This window comes from Numida meleagris, chromosome 16 (genome assembly GCF_002078875.1).
Source record: "Numida meleagris isolate 19003 breed g44 Domestic line chromosome 16, NumMel1.0, whole genome shotgun sequence".
Classification (NCBI taxonomy): domain Eukaryota; kingdom Metazoa; phylum Chordata; class Aves; order Galliformes; family Numididae; genus Numida; species Numida meleagris.
The window spans coordinates 1,485,136-1,510,250 of NC_034424.1; the positions used below are offsets into that span (position 1 = coordinate 1,485,136).

The window sequence follows — 25,115 nt, forward strand, 5'->3', positions numbered from 1 at the left end:
AGCCCTCCCCAGCCCCACGGCTTGCAGGGAGCCCACAGGGCAGCTCAAAGGCTTTTTCTATCCATTCTTTGGCACTTTGCTTGTCCCCTCTCTGGCCAGCTCTCCTTGCGCTGCACGAAAGCATGGGCATGTCAGTGCTGCTTTTCTCATCCTCTGCCTCTAGTTTCTGCACCTGGAGCCAGAGCCGTGTTGCTGGATGCGATTCCTTCTGACTTACCTTCCCCTGACGATGCCTAGATTTCTTTGCATCGTATCTTTTTCAGCTGAAACATTTCCCCCATTGCTGCCGGAAAGCTGCCCTACTTAATTCTGCCAACTGAAATGGGTTTGTGCACAGAAAAGATCCCAGTTGCTCTGTACAACTTCTCTGTCGCAGTTATTCAGCGCCAGCCCTTCTGCTTCCAGCAGCTGTATAATGCATCAGCTGTGTTTTGTGCGCATTGCTCAATCAATGAAAACATTGATTAGTGTCAGGCTGGGACCAAATCCCACAGAATCCCTGTAAATCATCTCTGTTCACTGATGACTCCTTGTTTAGAGATGGGTTTTCAGCTCTCCATCCATTTAATGTGGGCTTTATTGAGATTGTATAGAGCTAAATTTGTAATTAGGGTGTCATATGATATCAAGTCAAGCACTCTGCCAAAAGCTAAGCAAATAATGGCAACGTGGTAACCTTTATCTACAAACTTGCAATTTTCTCGCAGGATGAGACGAGGCTCATTTGACAAGACATTTTCCATTAGACCGCACGGATAGGTATATTTTTAATCCTCAAATTCAATATTAATTGAATCCTGTGTCTCCATTTTTCAGCCTGAGCGCCGTGCCGGCCCAGCGGGCTGTTACCCGGGGCAGAGCATCCTGCCGAGCTTGGCATCTCCCCACGCTTCCAGCAAGGGAGCACAGCTCAGCCTGGCACGCTGCTCGAGGGCCCTCAGGTGCAAATCACACGGATCTGCTGATCCAAAAACTACAGATCCACCCGTGATGCTCCCCGCTGTTAGCAGACCAGAGAGCGTTTCACCATCCTCGTGTCTGGCATTCCCATCCTCTCCAAATGCAGAAGGGACACGGTGAGTGCCTTGTCGCTGGCAACGCACCTCTTCACGTGGGAGCACCGTGGCTCCTCTATGCTCAGAGATTTCAAATTCAGTCTGGGTGAATGGTGTCACATCAGCCCAGCCCTGAGCAGGAGGATGGATTGCAGACGTGCATAGGTTGTCCCTGACCCACGCTCCTGGTGCTCCTCTAGCTCCATGGAACCGCCCTGCAGCATCAGGAATGCTTCTCTTGTTTGTAACGCACGTAGAGAACAACTTCTCACTGCTCATGGCTTTGCCAGGCATGGATTTTCCTCTGTCCATTTCCCTTCCTCTATCAATATCTGCTTCATAACTCGCTTTGGTGATTGCTAAGTATTGATTGGACTTTATTACTTTATTCCTCTTTGTACATATTGTCACTTTGCTTCCAATTGCTGTTTTCAGGTTACCAACTTAGAAGATGGGTCTACAGCCAAAATTATATTTTCTCAACTGTGTAGTACTAGCTTTTTTGATGTATTGCAAGTTCCTCTGAAAGAACTGCTGCTTTTTCCACTCTGACAGTTGTTGATTTTGTTCCCCTTCGATTTTCCTCATAATTTTTAAAACCTTTGTGAAGTCTGACCACTGGTTTCACAGGTGATGAAATGGTGCTGATGGGCTGTGCCAGCCGTGGCAGTGACGTGTCCCCTGGCAGCCTGCTCCACTGCTTCGCTGTCTGTAGTGTCACACACTTTTTGTTTTTGTCTGAGTTTCCCCAAGACAGCTGAATCCCATTGCCGCTCATGCTGGCCTGCCTTCAGCCTTTGATGGAACTGGAGCGTGTTGCTGTGGCTCTCCACAGCTCTTTACTTCTCCAGGATGAGTTGTTTCTTCTTTCAGCCTCTGCTCACTGGCCGCACTTCTGCACCGTGCTCCTGGCGTCCCTTTGTGCCCAGCTGGCCCAAATCCCCACCGTGGCCAGAACTGGGCCAGATCCTCCATCCACGCTGTACCAGCCCTGTGCCCTGCACACGATGGCACGCTGCTGCACCATTGCTCACACGATGGCATTCACCTTTCCCACGCGAGCACGCCGCTGTTGGCTCCAGCTCTGCTGAAGATTTGCACAGTGGCACACAGGTCTTTTCCAGCTGACAGATTCAGCTGCTGCCCATCCCAAGTCCCAGCCAAATCCCACTCAGCCCATCTGATTTCACTACAGCAATTGGGACTGCTCTTATTCCTCCCAGCAGGGCAGCTTGCAAGTGGGACACAGAGTCAGCAGAACGCATAACCCCCTCCTACTCCACACACAGTGAGTTCACACCTTTCCTGTGCCCTGGGCTATTTTGTTTGCAGACGTGGAATTTGTTATCGTTGCCAACAGGATCTTAACCTATGGCTCTTTGGTGCCTGCATCTTTGTGTGATGCCTCAGCTGAAGCGGATGGTGCCTATTTTGAGACATCCTTGCTGTGGTCAGGAGCTGCTGACAGCCCTGGATGCGTGTGCAGCTCCTGTGGGAACGTCCCCGTGATGTCCAGAGCCGCTGCTTGTCATTAGTGCAGGCTCAGGTATGCACTTCAGGCCAAAAAGGAGCTACGGAAAGCCCTGTAAACACAAGCACACAATATGGCAAAGCCTAACTCTCTCTTCCTCACCTCCCTTTCAGCTTCTCACTCCTTCTGCCATAACCATCACAAATAGTTTCCTTCCGCCCACCAGGAGGGAAAGGCTAAATGCATCCCTTACCATCCTCCAGCTGAGCTCTCTGAGTCATCTTCCCTGTACGTTTCTCCCTTCTCTCCCTGCTCCTTGGCCTCGCTCTGCAGGATCAGGCTTATGGCTGCCACTCCCTTGCAGAGCCAGGACAAGCAGAAGTGTTCGCATCAGAGCAAGATGGGCTCTGCCGTACCCTGGGCTGTGCAGGGTGTGTGTGCTGCGTTTCCAGCTCTGCCTGAATCCTTTTGCTAACGGTAATAGAAAACGTGCAAGACAGCTGGCTTCATTCCTGTGCACAGTGCTATTAAGTATAGCAAGGACTAGGCATGGTGCAGGGAGTGGAGCCGAGCTTCAATGTTTGGATGTTTATAGAGACACGCTCACACAAACTCTCCTTTAACAGCAACATTTTTTCTTCCATCTTAAATATAACAGCCACTTCGGACTTCAACGTTTCTCCTGTGGCACTCCAATAATGTCAGAAAAAAGTCACATTGTTATTTTGCCAAACAATGAAGTACTGGGATGTGGATGGAGCAAAAACTGAGTAATCACTGAATCGCTGAGCATCGGTTACCATCGAGTCGGCTCCTGGAGCTGTTTTGGGAATCCCAACCTTGAGAGGCCTCTATTGCTTTGGGACAATTCCTGCACCTCCATGGCTGCTGAATGAATGGCCCCTGCCAGTGCTGAAGCACCCTGGAAGCAAAATGTCTCTCTGGTAGGTACAAAATCGGCTTCTTTTCACTTGGAAGGTGGTGCATGGTGGGAGGACATCACCCTGGGAGGGTGCTTCCCATCCAGGAAGCATGTCACAACTTGGCTAACAGAAGCTGTTAGTGTAGGTGACAGGTGTGCTTTGAGCAGGCAGCAGGACCAGACTCCTCCAGAGGTCCTTTGCTTCCACACTTCAGTGACTGCACAGCAGAAAAGTTAAGGAATATTTTCCCTGGATGGAATAACTACATTGCTTCCTTTGTTATGATGATTGGCTTTATTTATTGCAGTTTTTTCTGAGGGAATGGTTTATGTCAGTGTGAAGGCGCTAATTTATCCAGCAGGAACAAAATGTTACCATCCTCCTCATCTTCCCTTGTGTTGTAGATGATGCTTGTCTGACTGTCAGGTTTCTTTTATTTATCCCTACCTGTTGTATTATTTTAAGAAAATAAGAGAAAAATAATATAATGCTGCTCTTAAAATGCCTGCTGTCCTTCTGGCAGCTCTTGTGGCTCAGAAATGAAGGATCTCATCCAAATTCTTTGTCTCCTGAGCAGAGTGACTTCCTTCACAGAGCTGTAGGAGCACGCTTTTCATAGAATCATAGAATGGCTTTGGTTGGAGGGGACCTTAAAGATCATTCAGTTCCAAGCTCCTACCACAGGCAGAGCTGCCAACCACAAGGTCAGGCTGCCCAGGATCGCATCCAGCCTGGCCTTGAATGCCTCCAGGGATGGGCACCCACAGCTCTGGGCAGCTTTGTTCCAGTTCCTCATTGCCTTCTGAGTAAAAAATTTTCCCCTAACATCTAGCCTAAATCTTTTAGTTTAAAGGCATTCCCCTTTGTCCTAACACTATCAGGTCATGTAAAAAGTCAGTCCCCCTCCTGCTTGTAAGCTCCCTTCAGGTGCTGGAAGGCCACAGTGAGGTCTCCCCGGAGCCTTCTCTTCTCCAAGCTAAACAAGCCCAACTCCCTCAACCTTTCTTCATAGGAGAGGCTCCAGCCCTCTGATCATCTTGGTGACCCTCCCTGGGAGCTGTTCCGTCAGCTCCACATCCCTCCTGTGCTGGGGGCCCCCGACCAGGGTGCAGTACTCCAGATGGGGCCTCACAGGGGCAGAGTAGAGGGGGACAGTGCCATCCCTGCTGGCCACCCTTCCTTTGATGCAGCCCAGGGTGCTGCTGGCCTTCCAGGCTGCAAGCATACACTGCTTTTGAAATGATCTCACCCAAACAACTGACACAGACTGCAGCAATCTCCCATGCTGCCACTATTTCCTTTGTTTTGGGTCTTAGGGAGCTCCTCTTGCCTGTATTGATTGTGATTATCACAGTATTTCTGCACAGTTGCTTGATACTGTTCAGTGCCAACACTAGCATGAAGTCCTCTGGTGGTAGCATTAGCATCAACAGTAGATGCTTGCAGTCAGTGATGCAGGGGAGTACAATGGGGCTTACACTCCTTTGGGCTCACTGAGGGCCAGACAGCACAGGGACCTGCTGCGTGCTCCCAGCAGGGGCTGGAGGTTTTTCACTCGGAGGGTGGTGACGCACTGGAACAGGTTGCCCTGGGAGGTTGTGGATGCCCCGTCCCTGGAGGCATTCAAGGCCAGGCTGGACGTGGCTCTGGGCAGCCTGGTCTAGTGGTTGGCGACCCTGCCCACAGCAGGAGGTTGAAATGTTAAGGTTGTTTTCAACCCAGGCCTTTCCATGATTCTGTGATATGAATAGGTCTACCTGCGCATCAACAAGGCTGCGCACAGGAGTCTTCCTGGCTCCAGTTAACCTGGCACCAGGCATGGTTTGTATTTAGAAAATTATTTTAGCCTTCTGGACCAAGTTTTAAAGCAGGTTTGCTCACTGCTACACATTGTAACAAGCTCTCAGTCCGGACTAGGCTTCTCAGTCTCTTGCAGTACAAATCTAATAGATAACAGTTGAGGCTGAGTGATCAGCCCGTTGTGTGGTTTGCATGTGAGCTTTTGGTACCTGGTTGTTGTAATGCCTGCAAGATCTGGATGGAGACATCAAGATTTCAGCCAGCAGAGTAATAGCTAATTGAATGTATTTCAATCATAAGATCCACAGAAGGAAAGCAAACCCCACAGAGTAGAAGGAAATTGCATCTTAGAGTAATTTGAATGTGGGTAGATAATTAGGCCTATTTTTCATGGGAACATTTGCTGGGCAAGATAATGAAAAGGCCGGCAACATAATTTTCTTTAAGTAGTGTGATGCCTCCCGCTAGGGATGGGCCGTGCCAGTGCTGGTGCTGCAGTGCAGAGGGAGCCAGGGAAAGCACTGCCCATCCAGAGGGGCTGTTTCATGGCAGTGCAAGCTGAAACCATCCTCCTCCTCTAATTATCAGCTCAGAGAAAGCTGGTAAGGCCCCGGCAACGGCTCTTCAATAAGAAGTCAAAATAAATTCCATAGCTCTGTCATCTTCCTCTCATTCAGAATGTCAGCCACAGCAAAGTCTGTTCTTGCGAAGCCAGACAGACCCAGGCCAATTTAGTGCTAATGTGGGAATCTCCCAGTGGGAAACCAGGTTTAGAAGAGTTCCTGCTCTGAGTCATCATCTGACCCCATCTGGAAGGCCAGCAAGGGCTGACAAAGCAGCTCTGTAGCGGCTCTGTGGCTGGGGTTCAAGCGAGACGCAGCCTGGCTGTCCATGCCCATGAAATCCTTTGTGCCAAAAGATGATGCTGGTGCTGGGATTTGCCCTGAGCATTGGCTGTATGTGCTGCACCCATCCCAAAATGGTGCACCAGCCCTTCCTCCCTCCACAGTTTACAGCTATGTGTGGGAATGAAAGCTCCATGGCCCGTTTCAGTGCTGTTTTTTTTCCAGCTGTGGGATAGAAAGGTTCTGCTTGTCCATGTCTCCACACCCAGTTAAGCACAAATTCCCCTTTCCGAATCTCCACTTCAGAGCAGAGCTGCTTCTGTCTTGGCCTTGTGACAGACCTTGCTGCCCTGTGCAGGAGCAGGCAGGTAATACAAAACAATGTTTGGCTTCTTCATAATGCTGGCAAAATGAGAAGACTTGGGCAAATGCAGAGACTTACAAGGGTGGAGGAGAAGGTTTCCTCTCTGTAACCTGTAGCCCGGGTGAGTGATTGAGGTCTAACAGGGTCTGACTTCCCTCCTGCCAACACTGTACTCATTAGGGTGTCTGGGCTGGTACCTGTCACATCACAGAAAGAAAGGCTGCAAGGTGTATCCAACCCTGATAATTACTGATTAGATTTTTAACTAAAAATAGCTGGCGATGAGTTGGCCTTAAGACGGGTCCGAGTGTTCTGTATCCTAACTGGTTCAGAACTGTTCATAATGATCAGAACTATCTTTGGGACTGTATTTGAACGAGCTCTTATTTTCTGATGCCAAGTGCATGGCTGTTTAGGAACAGCTCTGTCCAAGCGAATCTGCTCAAAGCAAAACCATAATTCTTGGCTGACTCCAACTTGTTAGCTATTGATATTGCTTCTGTGATGTATTGCTTAATTTTAATTATGCCAGTTTGGGGAAAGTTATTTACTTATAGTGCCTCATTAGAGTGAGGTTTCTAATCAATGAATTCAACAGGAACATCTTGAAGTGACTAAATTAACCAAGAGGGAAGGTAGCTAGATGATATTTCAGTGACCTCCTGGTACTTGAGAAAGCTTGAGCTTCCCATTGCAGTTGGACACAAGAACTGCTGTCCTCCAGCTCCTTCCACGCACTGCTATACAGATAAATGCAGACAGCTCCTCCAGCTCCCCCACTACCTTGGTTTTATCACCATCTCTCAGGGCTGTTCTGACTTGGCAGAAGCGCTGAATTGGGATGTTATGACACATCAGTCCTTTCACTGAGGCTAGTGCTTTGCCCTTCCATTATCACCATGCTCGGGCCAGTTGTTTTGTACAGAATGACAGGAACAGAGGGCAGGGGGCTAAAAACATCCCTGCCTGAGCCAGTCCTCTCTACACCACTGCCGGGCCTAAGCACATCAACTGCCTGGGAGATACCCCCACCTTCATGCTGCAGTGTACAGCCCTGGGAAATGTCCCTAGGGTGGGGATCCCACGTCTCCCTTGGCACTGCTACCCTGTTATTCTGCCCTTGTTGGAAAATAAATAACTGTGTTGCCTGCAGGGACCCCCAATGTTCATGGTCTCACTTTGGACCAAACAAATGACAGTCATCACACACGGCCAATCAAATATCATGCTTTGTCCTGGTTTTATGCTTACCATACTCCAGTGTTTCTTCCCATGAGCCTCCTGGGTTTGCACTGAACCCAAAGGCAGTGATCAGTCTGTGATGCACAAGTGCAGCTTGGATGGGGATGAGATTCAGGTGAACCTGGGAGAAAAAACATTTCTGAGGATAAGGATCAGTGCAGAGCTCATTGCTGTGCTCTGAAGTTTACGACTGTTTTTCTCCTGTCTGCCTATCTTTGTAACTATCTAGACTGGATGTCCCGAGCCGTTTTATTACTTAGTTATTCACTATCATGAAGTCCTTGTATAAATCTTTACAGTGTCTCATGTATTTGACTCTGAATACCTTAGCATCATCAGCAAGTTTTGTCATTCCTTTTTTTCAATTCCTCTTCAGTTTTATTTATGAATATGCTGAAGCATGCAGACCTCACCTGAAATTCCTCTAAAGAATGGTAATAGATTGGAGGTGTTCCTTTACTGAAGGAAAACCACCTTTTTTTTTCTTCCCAATATTTCAGATGTATCCAAAGACACACTAACATTCTTCATGATAGTTTCTATCACTTTGTCCAAGAGTGACCTCAAACTTCGTAACCCCAAACTCTTCCTATTTGTTACCCTGGAGCTCCCAGACATGCAGGCTGCAATGCACAGTGGTTATATGATACAATTAAGTAATTAAATTGTTTCATCTGAATTCCTCATCCTGAGCATTTAAGTGAATGCCACACCAGCCTGGTGAATTTGCACTCCTTGGTTTGGCTATTTTTTTCTCAACTTCCTCAGCAGGCAACTTGAATATCAGTCAAATCCTGTGCCACGTCCTTATAAAGAATTTTGGCACAGGCACTGCTCAGTGCTTGTCCTCTCGGACAACAGTTGCAAAACATCCACTTTCCCTTTTTTTTTGTTCCAACCTTATCTCCTGTGAGAGCTCCTGCTGCACCATAGCCAACTTCTGACCCTCCAGCAGGCCTCCTGTGCTTCTTGTGTTTAAGAGTATTTATTATTATTTGCTTTTACTTTTTGTCGGTGGTTCCTGTAACTGTTGTTTCTTAATTCCTCTTTTTTAAAAAAAAATTTAAATGGTCAGGAAACACATTATTTTGCTCATTTAGACAAAAATTACTTTCCTAAGCATTAAAAGACTGCATCCTTAATGTCTGAGAGTCATCAGCCCTTCTCATCTCAGCTTCATCTAAGGCTTAGACCTAACAAGGCATAGGACTCAGGATCTCACACGAGACAAATCCATGTTTTTTGGTCTGCAAGGATTCTGTGATACCATATTTTTCAAGCGTGAGACATTTATATAGATAAAAATTGTCAGTGGCTAGGAAGAATTTTGCCTGTCTCAGGTTTGAAGTATTTCACCTTCGCCAGTGGAAGGAGGAGAGCATTTCTCTGACTAGCTATGACTGACTGTTTTTGAAGCTGTTTTGGGGTGTGCTCCCCTAGCACAGAGTGAGCTTGGCAGGGAGCCCCACCAGCGGAGGTTTGGGGTGCAGGCAGAGGGACCACGATGCTCCCTGCCTCCTCGGCCTGTTTGCCTACATGCATCTGGAAGGCCTGTTGCCATGGAGAAGTGATGGGGAACCGTCTGCCTGGCTCGCCTGACTCTTTTCCTAGCACGAAGTAAAGGCATTTCGCCAGCTTTAACGAGCTGTAGGCGCTTGGCACAATGGCTGCATCCCTGTCTTTGTCACACTGGGCTGCCTGAACCCCCAGATACCAGGAGAAACATGAAAGCAGAGAGGAAACCCTAACTGCAGGTGGGGAAGGGAGCAGAGCGCAAGATGGAAACTGCAGGGAGATGGGCCAGTGCCTGTAGGGGCTAGGAACTGACAGAGCAGGGCCCTCCTCAGGGGTGCACGGGCAATGGATATGAATTGCAACAAGGGAAATTCTGATTAGTCATGGAAAAAATCCTTCCCTTGGAGAGTGGCATAGCCCTGAGATGGACACTGGAGCAGTGGTGGCATTGCCGTCACTGGAGATCTCCAAAACCCATCTAGCCAAGCCCTGAGCAGCCAGCGTGCCTTGAGGTGAGCCCTGCATTGAGGCTCACTGAGTGGTGAATGAGGGATAGTCTGAAAGAGCTCCCAGAGAAGCACATGTGGGAGGCAGTGGGGTGAAGGTGGAGGCATCCCTCTTTTACATTTTGGAACTGGCAGTACTGAGCACTGCTTCGCTCACTGTAACTGATTGCATGGTTCACATTCTCAACAGTGCTTTTTTTAAGGTGCTCCCTAAAAACAGGTGGACTCTCTCTTACTTTCTGATGCAGAAAGACTTTGGAGTACAAAAAATAAAAATTAAAAATGGGAGGGGAGTGGCTTATGACTGTTAGAAATTTAAAGGGAGTCTCCTGTGAGAGGAAATCCAATATGTTGATGCTGGGTTTTGTTTTGGATCTGAACACTATCACTGATGGAAACTTTGGGGTGCTTCCATGTACATCTGGTGGGGATTATGTCAGGGTTAGAGTAGAAAGGTTTGTTGATATTCTTCTTTTTTTGTTTGCATTTTTTTAGAATAGCATTTTCTACTGCAGGCAAAATATTTAATATTATGAAATAGAGAGTATTTTTTCCTCCAGTTATTTGGGAAAAGTGGGGGTAAGCACAGTAAAAAGGTTTGGGCTGTGGCAGTGTGCGTGCCTGTGGATGGGTGTTTTCTGTGTTCACAGTGGTGTTAATAAGGCTGGGCACTGAGTTACACAAGCAGCTCTACCATGCTCGCTTCCAGCACATACCTGCCCTAAAACCTGCTCTCTGACATTAGCCCATCGCAGTGAGACTATAATATTTATTACCTCATCACTTAGTTCATCACTGGGTAACATCTGAGCCCTGTTCATCCTACTTGGGTTGCAAACCCCATGGGAGGAGCAACCCTAAGAAGTGAGCAGGGCACAGTGACCGGCTCTCCTCGTGGCAGTGATGGAGCAGCTGATGTCATTTAGCACCTTTTCCTTCAGACACCCAAGATAAAAGGCAGGCTGATATCTTCATTCTGCACATGGGGAACTTTTTCTGCACACAGCCGGTATCTAAGCAAAGATACATTTCTGCAGATTTGTTATTTACAGCGCCTTGCTCCACTGCCTGTGTGATAAAATCCAGGCAATGAGATCCTTGTGTCCGTACACAGCAGAGTAGTTGGGTTTTTTGCTCTCCAAATGAATTGCTTTGCTTTCCAAGTTGTAGATTAATAGAACCAACTAGTTACAAGAACACTTCAACAAATTAAGTCTATTTTCCTGCAGATTTGACTTTGGAGTCTATTCAGAGAGAGGGTTTTCCAAACTTTCCTTCTCTTCCATAAATGGTCTCTGAAGGGCAGCGAGCATGAGCCCGTGCTGTGGCCTTTCCCCAAGTAAAAAAAAGATAACAGAATATCCTGAGTTGGAAGGGACCCGTAAAGATCATCAAATCCAATTCCTGGCTCTATGCAGGCCCACCCAAAAATCAGACCAGATGTCTGAGAGTGTTGTCCAGACACTTCTTGAGCTCTGCCAAGCTTGGTGCCATGACCATACCCCTGGGGAGGCTGTTGCAGGGCCTGATCACCTCCTTGGTGAAGAACCTTTTCCTGATACCCAGCGTGAACCTCCCCTGTCGCAGCTTCAGGCCCTTGGGTTCTATCACAATCACCGGTGATGCCACCAGCACCTGTCCCTCCTCACATCGCTCGGAGAGCTGCCAGAGGGTTTGCATCGATCCGTCAGCGGCAGCCGAGCAGCGTTAAACCTGACGGCGTGCCCTGTGCCCTCAGTCCCGCGGTGGCCGCCTGGTGGGCCCCAAGGGCAGGTGTGCAGCTCAGGAGCCCCTCACAGCCCGCCCGGGCTTTGCACACAGTGCTGAGAGAATAAACCCCGCAGCGGGCGTCCACCGGGGGTCGGGGCACCACCATTCCTATCAACGGAGGGAGACAGTTTGATGCCAAACGGCCGCTTCGTGCCCGTCACAGAGCCGTGCCTCACAGGAGGGAGCGGGGGCGATTCACCTCGGGCGCGGGCAGCGGCTGTGAGGGCAGCACCGCGGTCCCCTCACCTCAGCGGAGCCCGCACCCCTCGTGCCGCCCGCCATGATGTCAGGAGGCGGGGGCGGAGGAGGGAGCCGGCGGCCAAATATAGCGGCGCTTCCTGGGCGGCCGGCCGCGCCCCGGCCCTCCCTCCTGCCGCAGTCAATGAGCAGGCAGCGGCCGCGGCGGAGCGCCGCACTCGCCGGGGGCAGCGGAGCGGCATGGCGGGGCGCTGAGCGCAGGGAGCGGCCCGGCACCCGGCCCCGCCGCGGCATGGGCGGCCGCGGGCTCGTGCGATGAGCGCTCCCCCGGCGGTCATCCCCCGCGCGAATATGGGCACAGCCGTGTCCAAAAGGAAGACGCTGAGGAACGAGGCCATGTCGTCGGTGGCGGCCAAAGTGAGGTGGGTGCCGGGGTTGGGGGGGGCGCGGTGCGGCGCCTCGCGGAGCTCCGGACCCGAGGGGGTGAGCGCGGGCGGTGCGCGTCCCCGGTGCCGCGGGCGGCGCGGCGGTTCGGCGGACCCCGCCCGGGGCTGAGCCGTGTGCGCGGGTCCCCGCTGCGCGCCCGCACCGTCCGGGGCTCTGTCAGAGCGGAGCGGGGCTCTGAGGAGCGGATCTGGCGGCGCTGGGGCTTTGTAATCCGTGAGCGCGGGCAGTCTGCTCGCTGGCTTTTAATCGGCTGAAATGCCATCTGTGCGCCCGAGAGCAGCGTTCCTCAAGGGCTCTCGTTCCGCTCTGTGGGAAACCTGCTGCGGGAACATCCCACAGCCGTGGGAAACCCACTGCGGAGCCATCGGATCTGCCCTCTTCTGCAGTGCCCTGAGCCGCTGTGCTGAGGTGAAAGGTTTGAGTCCTCTGTAGCGATTCTGTGGTTGTGCCTGTCGTGTTCTCATGCTGCTCGCCTTGCAGCGCAGGGTTTCACTTGCTGCCTGTGCTCATAGTGTTTGAGCGTCAGATGTAGGAGATCCTAGAAAACCTATTTGTTGATGACTGTGCCTGAGTTCACAAAGCCATCGTGGAAGAGCTGTGCCCATTGCCTGGAAGGACGGACGCAACCCTCCTGCCTCGCTGCAGCTGGGTGTCACTGCATGGAACAGCTCTTCAGGGACCCCTCCAGCACGGCTGTGTGCCGGGGAGGTCTATCCGGGGCTCTGCTACATTCAGGTGAGCTCTGCGCTGCTGAGGAAAAAAAGGAAGAAATAAACTTTCCAGCTACGTTATGTAACCCATCCTTTGTGTCAGATGAAATTGCTTTGGAACAGCCTGGAGTCATGTGCAGGGCTTGATCGGTGCTGCTGAGAGATCTGTCACACCTTGAGGCTGGGGCTCAGCATTATGGCATCTTGTGGATGGAAGGTCTCAGGGCTTGAAGGGAACGCCACCAAAGCTGTCAGTGTGGTGCTGTCCTTATGTGTTGTAAATTCTGGAGTGCATCTGGAGAAAGCTGTGCAGGCAGAACCTGGAACTTCTCCCCACGTTACAGTGCGCTGTGTTCACAGCTGAAAACGTGAGCGCTTTCAGTGGTGTTCAAAGGTTCAGCAGTGAGATTCTTTTTGGCAGATGTCAGCCAAGTGGATAGAAAGCAATGACATAAAATGCACCTTGAATGCTGTAGTGGGGCTCTGGGAGTAGGATTAGACAGCCAGTCACACAAACAACATATTCTGTAATAGGCGAGAAGATTTCAAGTGGTAGCGTGGGTGTTTGAGAGCAGCTAGCGCATTTGGAATGCAACTGCCCACATCAGGATGGGCAGATAGTAACTCGTGTAGTGTGAAATCTGTGGAGTCCCGGTTCTGGTTTGCTGTGTATGCGCTGCAGCTACTGACAGGAGGCTGCTGCTGCTGCGTGGGAGCTCTGAGGTGTCTGGTGGTGGTGTGAGTCGTGGTGCTTTGACCAGAGGGGTTGGGTGGGTGGGCTGCGGAACATGAAGTCTCTGTGGGGTGGCTGGTCAGGCAGGCCATTGCGCAGCGCTGCTCTGTGTCTCCCTGTTCATACCCTGCTTAAAAACACCTAATCAAAAAAGCTGTTGGGGAGGGCAGAGAACATGGAGCACCCTGTGTTGCTTCTTTGTGTGAGGGTGGTGCTGGTGGGGAGCAAGCACGGCTGGTTTGCCTCTGTCTTGCACGTGTCAGCCTCTGCCTCGTGCAGTCACAGCCATCCTCAGTGTTACAGCAGAGAGCATCCACCTGCCGGAAGGTTTCTCCAATGAGCTTCCCAATGCACATTGTCTCTTTTCCTCTGCCCTGTGTGCTCCTTCCGCATCCCACATGTTCTCTCCTTTATTTACAGAGAGGGCTTTGCAGGACGGTAGGTAAGGCATACAGATAGGCTGCTCTGGCCTTCCCCGGAGGGCTGGGGGCTTGGATCACCTGTGTGGGTAATGCTGCTGCAACAATACGGCCCCTGCAGTCTCATGTAGGCTTTGGGGCACTGCAGGGAGAGATGCTCTGGGGTTGTTTCTTAGCACCTCCTGAGCTCTGCTCTGTTCGTATTTCACCTGGGGCGGGTGACTTTTTGAAAGGAAAAAACCACATCCTGAAATTCACTGCAAGTCCAAGCAGCTGCTGATGTATTTTTATTGCGTGCAGCTGGAGTGCGTGTGCACATTTGCTCCTCTTACTGAGCAGGGAGCATCGTTTGTTTGCTGCTGTGAGGGATGTGATCCGAGCAGAAGGTGCAAGCTCCATAGCTTCTTAAATTAAAATCTCTGCAGAGCTGCTCAGGGGATCTGCTGTCCCAGGAGAATTCATTAAGCTCCGCGCAGTGTGTTGTGTTAGGACTTCTACATAGCTCCTAAAAAATAATGGCGTAGTTGCTCTGTGTTAGCATCACTGAGGGCATCCATGATGCTGTGTCCTTGGTTTCTGCGGTCCTGTCTTCTCCTGAGAAAGCTGCAGCAGACGGCTCCAATCCCGCGCCCTGGGAGCGGGGCTGGCTCAGCGGCGTTGCTTTGCTCAGCTTTGAGGTGTGCGGATGTGAGATCTCGCTGTTGTGCTGTTTCTTTCACGTGTGTGCTTTTCTTTTTTTTGCCTTGCATCTCCTGGGGCATGCCTGCGGATGGCAGGGATGAGTGCTTGTCCTTGTGTCGTGACCTTGGTGCTGCCCCTCCGCCAGCAGCTCCAGCTGCTGTGGTTTGGGCGTTTGCATGTTCCCATCAGGCCTGAAAAGCATCGGACATGCTCACCTTGGCTTCCTTAGCATGCTTTCAAGGGCAGAGATGAACCAAAGCCTTTAGAAATGGCTCTCTCTGTCCTTGCTGCCTTTGTCCATACAGAACGATGCTGGCATCCCAGATGTGGCAATAAACTCCGCTGCAGCTCCACTTGGTGTTACTCTGGTCTGTAGCTTTCTTGTGGGAGGTGCAGCAGTGCTAGCAGAGGACATGAGGCTTCTGCTGGGCGTTCCAGAACTTCTCCTTCTTGCAGTTAGCACAGGAAATCTGTGAATTGAGTGTGTGCTTTATCTTACCCAGTGTCAGGACTTTGGTGTCTGCCCCTTCGAGAGAGGAGAATTTGGCCTCGTTCTCCCTTTGCTGACTGCTGAGGCCAGAGGGTGAGTCCACGAAGGCTCACAAAGTGTCTGTCTTGTGCTGACAAAACGCTGAGATACCTGAATGCACTCATTGCCTCAAGTTTCTTACTGCCGAGTCATTTCTGGCTTAGATCAGGGTTCTTCACAGAGTCTGTATTCCTTTTTTCTGCTTGTGAATTTTCCCATGGATGGTATGAACTCTCATGTTTTGATTACCTGCTCTGTTCTCTCTCCTCCTGTCAGAGCTTTGTAAATATAAATTCCTCCAGGACGGTGAGAACTTTAAGATCTCAGCAGTGGTTTTTCTTTTCCTGAGAGTGGCAGTTTTCCAGTTACTTAGCTATTGCAGAAGGTTAACTTTTGTCAGCGTGATGCTGCCGTTAGGTTTAAGCACTGTGAGCATCAGTGGTTTCTGTGTGATGGACTCCCAGCAATCCTCCCAGGACTGCTGCTGGAGGATGTAGGTCCTGACAGCGTGGGGGTCTCTTGCTCCCGTTTTTCTGTCGTGCAGCGCTGTCACATGCTGTCACAGCAGATTCCTGCAGCACCTCCTGGGCACTACTACTGAACATGCACGAGAAGGTGTTTATGTTCTTTTCTCTTTCCATGTAATAGTCCTGAATACTCTGACTGTTGCTTATCCTGCTGCAGTGCTCAAAATGGAGTTACCACGGCGCTTTCATGTATCTGAGTGTTTAAGTACACATTTTTTTTCACTCACTTCAGTGTCAGTTTAGTGGAGTGCATAAATTTGTGTGCATCAATTTCCCGTAGCTGCCAGTATGTATCAAGGCTCCTTTTATCCTGTTGATGTGATTATTTCAGAGACGTAAAGGCTATTCCATACTCATCACGCTGTAATTGATATCCCTGTTATTTGGCGGCTTTCCTCCTTCTAGCAAATGTTTGTCTAAACCTTCTCTGCCAGATCTCAGTCTGTTTGTCTTCCAGACACTGCTCCAGCCCTGACACCAGCACCGTGAGTGCTGAGAGACACCTGCAGAAGGGCGGCTGCCTTTGCCTGCGTTGTGCTACCCCATCTTACTCTCCGCGCTCTGGAAGTAGTTCTGATGGAGGAGAAGCCAGAGAAGATGGTAGAGTTTCCTCTGGGGCACAGGCAGCCTTTTCCTTGCTGGTTGCACTCAATAGCTCAGTACAACAAGGCAGTGGGCCCTGGCTGATGTCTGGTTAAATCAAGCTGTACTGACTGCGTTACGTGCAGGTGTGATCTGCCACTAAAATGAAAACCTCCCTCTAGATGAGTCAGGGCTAAACTTGTCGTGTCATCAGCTGACTGCCTCTCAGTAGCTACCTGCTCATTTGTATGCTGCTTTCGCAGTGTCGTATGTGCAGGGCTATAGCTCGTCTCCCTGTGCCTATGTAAGGCACCTTGCACTTCATCTCACTTGTAAGAGACAAAAACAGAAACTTGTTTCACACAAGTTGAATTGTATGTCTCTGCTCCAGCTCGGCCAAAGGGTCACTGTCCAGTGCCATCAGAGGGCTTGATGGATTTTGGCTATGGTGCCTGAGATATAGAATAGAGCAGTTCCCAGGTGCTTGAATTTTGCTCTGACTTTATTTGGATCATGTCAGCAGATAGCCAGGGGGAGGGGGTGAATGGCACATTAACGATGCTGGCAGGTGCTGGCAAACTGGGGTGAGTGAGCACAGCGAGGGCAGGGAAGCAGGACAGGAGGCTTGGCAAGGGGAGGTCAGGCATAAGGAGCAAGTGTGGCCATCCCAGTCCCCTTGGCAGAAGGCACGTGTGGGCATCTGTGGGAGATCCGCTGAGACACAGCCTCAGTGGCACTTGAGAGGCAGGAATGTAGAAGGGAACCACTGAGATAATAGCCAAACAATTAGTCTGAAGTTTGCAGTGTAATTGGCTGGAAAACCCCCATTGCACATTGTGCTGCGCAGGCTTCGCTGGCTTATTAACTGTCACTGGAGGGCTGTGATCAGGAATCCGTGGCTGTTTGCTCGTAGGCTGACCGGCTGCACAGGGAGCAGTGCAGGGGGGTGGTGGGGATGGAGCTGGTGTCGGCGGCACATTTCTGAGTAGCTCTGTGCTCCTCTCCTGTGCTTCTGCTCTGTGAGGAGAGGGCTGAGCTGTTGTGCTGTGACATACAGGGTTCTGCCCTCCTACCCCTTCTGCTAGGGGTGAGGCTGGAGGCTCAGCAGCACCTCTGAACTCGGGCTGTGAGTGAATCTGTTTCTGCTGCGAAACGACAGGGATGGAGCGCAGCAGATGGCTCTTTGTGAGCTGTTTATGTGTTGGGTCTTAAGAAATGATGGGTGCTAATTTTTTGAGCCTCTGGTTTGCAAGCTGAAGGTGAAGTTCACATTCTAAGGCAAACAGTTCTGCTTCGGGTATTGGTGGAGATGAATGAAGGAGTGATAGGTTGGAGCCTTTGAACTAGTTACAGACTAAATTTTATCTTTGCGTTTCCAAATATCTTTTTGTGCAAGTCCCTTTGCTCTCTTGCTGATAATTTGCTCATTGTTTTCCTCCATGAAGTGACTGATGTTGCACTGGAGAAACTTCAAAGCCTTTTCAGAGGGTGTGTGTCTTGCTGTCTTGGCGGACAAGAGGCTGGAAGTCTCCAGCATAGCCTCCTGCTACCAGCGAGCCCAGCTCTGGCTTTTGGCTGAGTCTCTGCCCTTCCCTGCTGGGCTGCAGGAGCAGCTTCGGCTCCTGAGTTTTTCTCTGTTGCCCTAAGACCAAGTTCTGCATTTTGCTGAGACAAAAAGGTGTCAGGTGCAAGGATGATTTATGAGGCTATGTCCTCCTGTGTGGGTGAACCATGACTGCTTGCTCTTTGCAGACTGGTTGTACAGCTCTTCCACATGACTGTGCGTGACCATCTCTGGAGGTGTGTAGGCTTTGGGCAATGCAGTTTGGGCAGCTGGCACCTCAGGCTGATGTTAGATGTACATCCTGGTCCTAGGCAGGCAAGAACCTGAAAAAAGGAAAAACCTCAGCACTGTATGTTGGCCTGTAATGACGCAGAAGATTAAACTTTGCTTCTTGCACAGCTCTAGCTGTGCTGTGCCAAAGCTCTTCACATTTATATGTGCTGAAGTTTAGTTCCAGAGAGACAAAATTGTTCTCATCTTTTATCTTTCACATCGCTTCCCTTTTGCTGGCTGTGGATGACAGATAGACTTCCCACTCCTTCCAGTTCTAGTCACTAAGAGGTACGCTGCAGCTTTGTTCATCTCTGTCCTTTTGAGAGGAGGTGTATGAAAGCAATGGGAAAAAATCCTGGCCATGCAGGTTGGGATGTACCGTGGTGCTGGGTAGCAGGGCAGAAGGCTGTTTTGGAGGTCAAAGCCGTTTTGCACTTAGACATCTAACAGCCTTTCTGAGCGTGGTCTTTTATGGCATCTTGAACTGGAGAGGGATGTTCTGAGGCAGAGCACCCCTGAAGGAGGAGGGTGGTGGACATGATGCTTTGGCATGGAGAGTCCTCCCAGTTGCCCCATGTCTTCCTTGCCTCCTCCACAAGAGCTGTCAGTCAGCGTGCTTCCAGGCTGAGAGTGCTTGGCTTGGCTTCCCAGGGAGGTGGGCACCTGTTTGATCTTGCTGTTTGTGAGTCTCCCCCCAGTATTTATATCAGGGATTGCACGCCTTGATCTTCCCTTTTCTGTGTGGGTTGAAGGCAGAGAGCTCCCAGGCTGGAATATTTGTAGATTTGCTCTCTTGATTTGTAATAGAGGTTGAGCTCACCCTGCCTGATTGAGCTGTAATATATTTCAGTAAAATCTCAGTCATTCATGGGACCTAAATCTGTTGAAGAACAGGAAATGGCTTTTACAGGTTGCCGGTGGTCCAAGTACTGATGTAGCTGGTGCTGGAAAATTTAGGGTTAAGGCAGGTGAAATGGGTGTTAGCATTAATATCTAAGCTGTGATTGCTTACTGATAAGAGCATTTGGAACCGGAGTAGAAAGACAGACTGGGGTGATGGTTGGGACTGGGATGGATTCCCTTCCCCTCAGAGCTGCAGGAAGGGTTGAACTCAGGGTGCTTAGAGGTGTGATCTGGCTCCTAGCTGGGAGATACGGGCACCACAGAAACAAGACCAAGTTGCACACGGGTGCATTTTTTTTTTTTTATCTTAGTACTGGTTTAATCTGTTGTTTCTCTGTTGGGTTTGTAATGCAACTCTGTTTAAGGGAATGCTTTGGCTGGGGAAAAACTGAGGTGTGTTAACAGGGGAGCTGCCACTGCTACTGCAGCTTGTTTCAGTTGGTGTCATCTGAAGCTGAGGGAAGGATGGCAGTATGTGTTGAACTGTTCCCTCTTTCCTTGGAATTCAACCACTGTCTATCTCTTCTTTCTCTTACTGCTGCCTTCGGTGACGCTTGGATGCACAGAGCAGCAAGGGCTTTTGGAGAATACCTTTCACAAAATCATCCTGAAGGCAGAAATGGCTCAGGTAAGAGTTGACATGCTTTGTTTTTATCTGCATAATGCATGCATGTGTTTATTTATTAGTATGTCTTAGAATTAAAGTGCATCGACTTAATAGAAAGGGCTAGTGTGAGATCTCAGCAGCGGAGAGACTGGAGGAGTCACCCTGTGGATCCATGTGAAGCCCATGAGGAGAAAAGGCATCTTGGTGACTCAGGTGTTGGGTGGGCTGTGGGGATGGGTTTAGTTTCCGTGGATCAGTGTCCTGTCATAAATTCGCTCCTCAAGCTGATGTCCTTGGAAGACACTTCAGCTGAAGAATGAAAAACTGCACTGCACGAGGCCTCTGCACTGCTTTGTTACTCCTAGGTCTTGCTTTCACTGAGGAATTAAAAGAAAAAAAAAAAAAGAGTTGTGGTACATGAGTTGACGTGCATAGTGTAACAATCTGTCTTTACTGGCACAGGTAACCTTTGGATTTCTTCCCAGGGTTTTCTTCAGCAGGGGTTAAAATGCAATTTTCCTTGTCAGGTTGACGACACCGGCATGTGCTAGCTAATGTATTAATTTCTTAGACACAGAAATTGTCCCTGTCAGCCTGTGAGGGGTTCTGCTTGATGGGCTGGGGGCATCTAACAGGGCTGTATCTTCTCTGTGAGGAAAGAAAACATTTTGTAGGTGTTAAATTCACTACAAAAGACCCTACAGAAAATCCTGCAAAATCCGCACAAAATGCAGTGTGGATAAATAGCAGGCTGTTCTGTGGCATTGGACTCTTGTGGGGATAAATGTATGAAATGGAATGCAACGTAGAGTGACATTTACATCGTATGTAAGCTGTGTGTTTATTTAGACCTGCACCAGTGGAAAATGTTTCTTATTCAAAGAGCAAGCCCAGTCACACTAGCATGTGTCAACCAGATGAAGGACTCCCTGCCTTTTTACTTGGATCTGTTCTGATGACCTTCAGGTTGTCCTTGGCTCAGTTGTGCTACATTCGTGAGTGGAAGAGCTTAAAGACAATGCGCTGCTGTTTTCTTTGAGATATTTATATATGTTTTCCTACAGCCTTGAGAAACTCCAGTGACACATTACTTACTGACAGTATGTGGTGTAAGAACGACCTGTGGTGGGGTGGGGGGGAGAAGAGGGTAGGAGAAGACTGGGGTTCAGTGCAGCTGAGATGAGGAGTCTGTGGTGAGGCAGAGGGGAGGTGAAGGTTGGACAGACTTCAGAGGCGTTTCAGAATGGCAAAAGCAGCCTTTATCAAGGCTGTTCTTGCGGCCGTTTCTGTCCTTTCCTGCAGGGAAAGCAGGAATTCCTATTTGAATCCAAGTAAATTTAATTACCGTAGGTAAGAATTGAGCAGAGAGAGCTTCACGTGAATATACCAAAATCCTTTGTGGGATCCTTCAGCATTGAATGGGAAATAAATTAATAAAGCTCTTTAGAAGTGATCCTGAATGTTTGTAGTAAAGGGAAAAAAATACTTTTAAAGTCATCTACTGAAATTCTGCAGTGTACAGTTTAACACAGTCTGTAGCATTTCTTCGTAATTCACTGTGGTAGGATGGCTGCTCTCCTATAAAAACGTTGAATGTAGAAAAATCTGTCTCACTTTCCTTTATCCCAGTTGTGCAATGTGAGAGAAATCAGCTCTTTCCTTCCCGCAGAAATCCTGTGTGCCTCGGTGCTGCTGTACGAGTTCCTGAGCACTTCACCTTTGGCTCAGCAGAGCGCGTGGGCTGTGTGATCAGCTTCATCTGATGACTCTCACGGAGCAAATGAAGGGTCTCTTCCACATCAGTTGAGGATGTAGCACTTTTCTAGGAGTGGCTGAATCTGCTCCGACTCACCAACTTGGCTGAAGGGAGCAGGGAAGAAGCAGTGTCATGGCTGCACACGCCCGCTGGTATCCTGTAGTTAAATTCTCACTTGCATTTATTGGTGGCTTGGGTGCAGAAAGCTCAGCACGCTGTAGAATTGAGTCCTCTGTGTCTGTGTGTCTGCTTCTAGCACTCTGGGTTCTTACTGTGTCTTTACCTGGTGATGCAGGTCTGCTTTCTGCTGTAGAAACCCCAGGTGTTCGTGTGGATGCTCCCTGCGGTGCCAGCAGAACGCAGCTGGGATTAAGGCGGTACCCTAAATGTGAATGGAAGGGGATAAGTGTGGACTTCAGTAGTCGGGAAGAAATGAACTTCTGAGTGGGGTTTAAAGTCATTGATGAGTGCAGTGAGGGGGAGGGGTGGTGGTCGCTGAGGAGGAAGGGCAAGTGGTGGAGCCATCGGTTGGACAGTGGAGGCCTAAATGAAGGAGGGAAGTGCAGATCCTCTCCAGGAGGTAGAACCACTGCTGAGGGGCTGCAAAGGGACAAGTCCTCACGCAGAAAATAAGGTGGGTGTGAATCTGTTCTGCTGCTCCTTCAGCTGCTAATTCAGCTCCTAGGCAGAAGGGTAGAGCTGCCTGGTAACTCCCCAGGCAGGCTCAGGAGTCCCTCTGTCTGCATGGAGATGACACGTGCAGAAGCTGCCTCAGCTTGCTTCATTTCTGCTGCACTTTGTTCTCTAAAGATCTTCTATTCTGGCTTGACTGTTTTAGAATCTCTTGAAGGAAGGGGGATGGTATAATGGCTTTTGCAGCCCCACCTCCTGGGTAGTACATTTTACACCTCAGAGTCTCTAGTTGCTTCTCTGGAGAGCTTGCGTGTGCGTAGCAGAATGGTTTTGAGAAACTAGGGTGGTAACAGAACTGCAAAGGGAATGCTTAGCAGCAGGGTGGGCCAGCTGCCATGTCCGAGCATTTTAATGAGGGGTAGTTTACTTGCAAGGCTGGTTGCCTTCTGTTTGCATAGAATTGCAGTCTATTTATCCATGGTCTACTTCCTTTGCTAGGGCGGTGGGTACAGAATTGAACGTCAGTGCGAGGTAAAGAGGGTGGCAGGGTGCTGCAGGGTGTACCTGTAGCAGGAGAAGGGTAAGGGAGAGTATTTGTTGGTTACAGTTTCTGATTATTCCTGATAGGAGGCCTGAGAGCATTGCATTCCGGAAATATTTCGACTAGCCATAGGAAGTCTTCGCTGCTTTATCCTGGAGGAGGGTTTTCTGGGTGACTCAGGAGGAACATCTCCCTCCTCCTTGGTGCTTGGCTCAGCGTGCTGTGACTGTGTTCTGTCTGGTTACTGCAGGGGTGGCAATATACCCATTCTCTTCCCTTTGCTTCCCTTTTGGATCAGGCTGGACTTGACTCCTTAGATTGCTCAGTTTTTGTTGTTGTTTTTCCTCCTGATCCTTAAGATATTCAGAGGAATTAGGCAAAAAAGGAGGGTTGGGCTCTGCTGTAGCTGACAGAACATGGATTTGTTAAGGGAGCTGGTGCCAAGGTGCCAGTACATCTTTCTTTCTTCTCCTGGCCCTGTTTGGTGCTGGTTTATTTGTGCAGACTGAAGCTCTGGGAAGGCTCCCAAGAAGAGCACTCTCCCATGTTCAGCATTCATTCTAACTACAAGGCTGTTGTCAGAGTCCTTGCTGGCTCTTGTAGCTTTCTGATATATTTTCATCCTGCTGTGAAATGGTTTTAGTGTAGGAATGGGTGTCCCTTGTGACAGACCGAGAAGAAAAACAGGGAAGAGGACTGAAGTGTTGTAAAGGGTGAATGTAAAAAGGCTGGAGAGAGTAAAATGTATAAAAAGTAATCACTCGGTCTCACCAGTGCTCGTGAGATGAAGAATACTAGAAATTACCAGAGTCTCCATCTCCCATCTTAGGTGTTGGAATCACACACTGAGGTGCTGGTTTAGATTTCTTTCTATCCGTATACTGAAACTACGAGGAGAAATTAATACCCAAGGCACAGGGCAGTGAAGTTAAACAGTGATGGCAAGTGGAGTGCTTGAGATACTTCCTCCTGCCTGGAGGGAGTGGCAGTACATCCCAGTGAGATGGGATTCAGGCACAAGAGAAGATCTCGTCAAGGAAAAGGTGTGCTCAGTGCTGCAGGTATGACGGCCTTGGGCCAGAGCTGCCTGGCAGATCTTGACTCACATTCACTGTGGTTATTAGCAAAAACAGCACGGCGACTGGGAGTGCTTTGCATCAGCACAGACCAAAATTAATCGTTACCTGAAAATGGAATAAATTTCGTTTTAAGTTCAAACAAGTCGTCTTCACTTCTTCTCTTTATTCATCTGAGACGTTTCAGCCATCTGTGGAAACACTGAAGATGTAACGAGAAAGAAACAGCTTGCAACCTTCCCCAAAGCAAACAGCAATGGATAATGCTGGCAAGGGAAAAGTGTGTTTGCTGAGGCTGCTGTGCCACATGCACACACTTCACTGAAACAACTGCTGGAGTTTGCACCCTGGCTGTTGTCACTTCAGAGGAGCAGGTGTGTGAGTGTGTGGAAAGTAAGAGCCCTGCAGCAAGGAGGTTTCTCATGCTGCCAGGAGCTCACGGTGAGCTTGAGAAGCTCCAGCACAAGGCTTTGCAGTGCTTTGGGTTAGGGGAGTGGCCTGAGGGCTTTGCTTTTGATGAACCCAGGGCTGTGCGGCTGCAGTTACAATATGGTCTCCAAGGGGCCTTCAATTCACCAATGTCCAGACTGTGGAGCTGCTGGTGGGTACTGAATCAGGGTAAGCAGCAGCCTGCCTCCTCTCCATGGAGGCTTACCCTGTCCTGGGATGGATCCTGGGAGAGGGTCTGTCCCAGTGCATCCCTGTGTAGCCTGGATTCAGGCCAGAAAAGGGATGTGGAATCTCATCTCAGGGCTTTGGGCTGCTTCCAGCCTCAACCAGCACAGGTATGGTGTGGAGGTGTCCTCAAACCCACCGCAGAACGTGCTGGTTGTGAAGTGAGCAGGAATGTAGGTTGGGGCGTTACCATGGGAATGCTGTGGTGGTGGTAGCTGCCTCTTGCTCTGTTGGGTCGTGCCTCACAGGAACAGTTTTGTCTGCTCACATTAATGTTGCAGGCCAGACTCAAAGGTTATTGGGAGAGTAACGGTGAGGTTCAATGTCAAGTGTCTTCCACAGTTTGTAGCTCAGAAGTCTAATTGGAACAATTCTGTCATATTTAAGTGACATTCTGTTTTCTCAGAGCTGCTCCGTTGCTGAAGCAGGCCTTGCCTTTTCTCCGTGAGATGCCTTCCTTGGGAGCAGAAGGGTCAGAGTGCCTGCTAACCTGACAGTGGGGCTGGCTTGGTCTGGCCTTGGAGATCCCACAGTGAACACTGTGCTCATCACAGCAGTGCTGCTCCTGTCACCTCTAACGAGCTGCTCGCCAGCTACTGAACTGTGAAAACACCTCTGTGACTTCTTAAAAAATGATTTGTCTCTGTTTTTATCTATCTCCCTGCCTCATGCTTCAATATTTGGAACAAATTTCCTGGGTTTGTACTGGGGGATGCTTTGCATTGCAGCTATGATGCCCTCTCTGTGCCCTGTTGGAAAGAGGAGAAGAC

General features: G+C 49.6%; 1 protein-coding gene across 3 annotated transcripts in view; it reads left to right on the top strand.

Moving 5' to 3' along the window:
* The window catches only part of NSMF (NMDA receptor synaptonuclear signaling and neuronal migration factor), a 43,015-nt gene continuing 29,784 nt past the window's right edge, over positions 11,885–25,115 (top strand). For 2 of the 3 annotated variants that reach the window (XM_021413879.1, XM_021413880.1), the window contains exons 1-2: positions 11,885–12,111; positions 19,624–19,685. In XM_021413879.1, coding sequence (XP_021269554.1) covers positions 12,005–12,111; positions 19,624–19,685 — 169 coding nt within the window. In that variant the 5' untranslated portion in view covers positions 11,885–12,004. The remainder of the gene's footprint in view (positions 12,112–19,623; positions 19,686–25,115) is intronic. The other variant, XM_021413881.1, reaches the window with a different exon arrangement.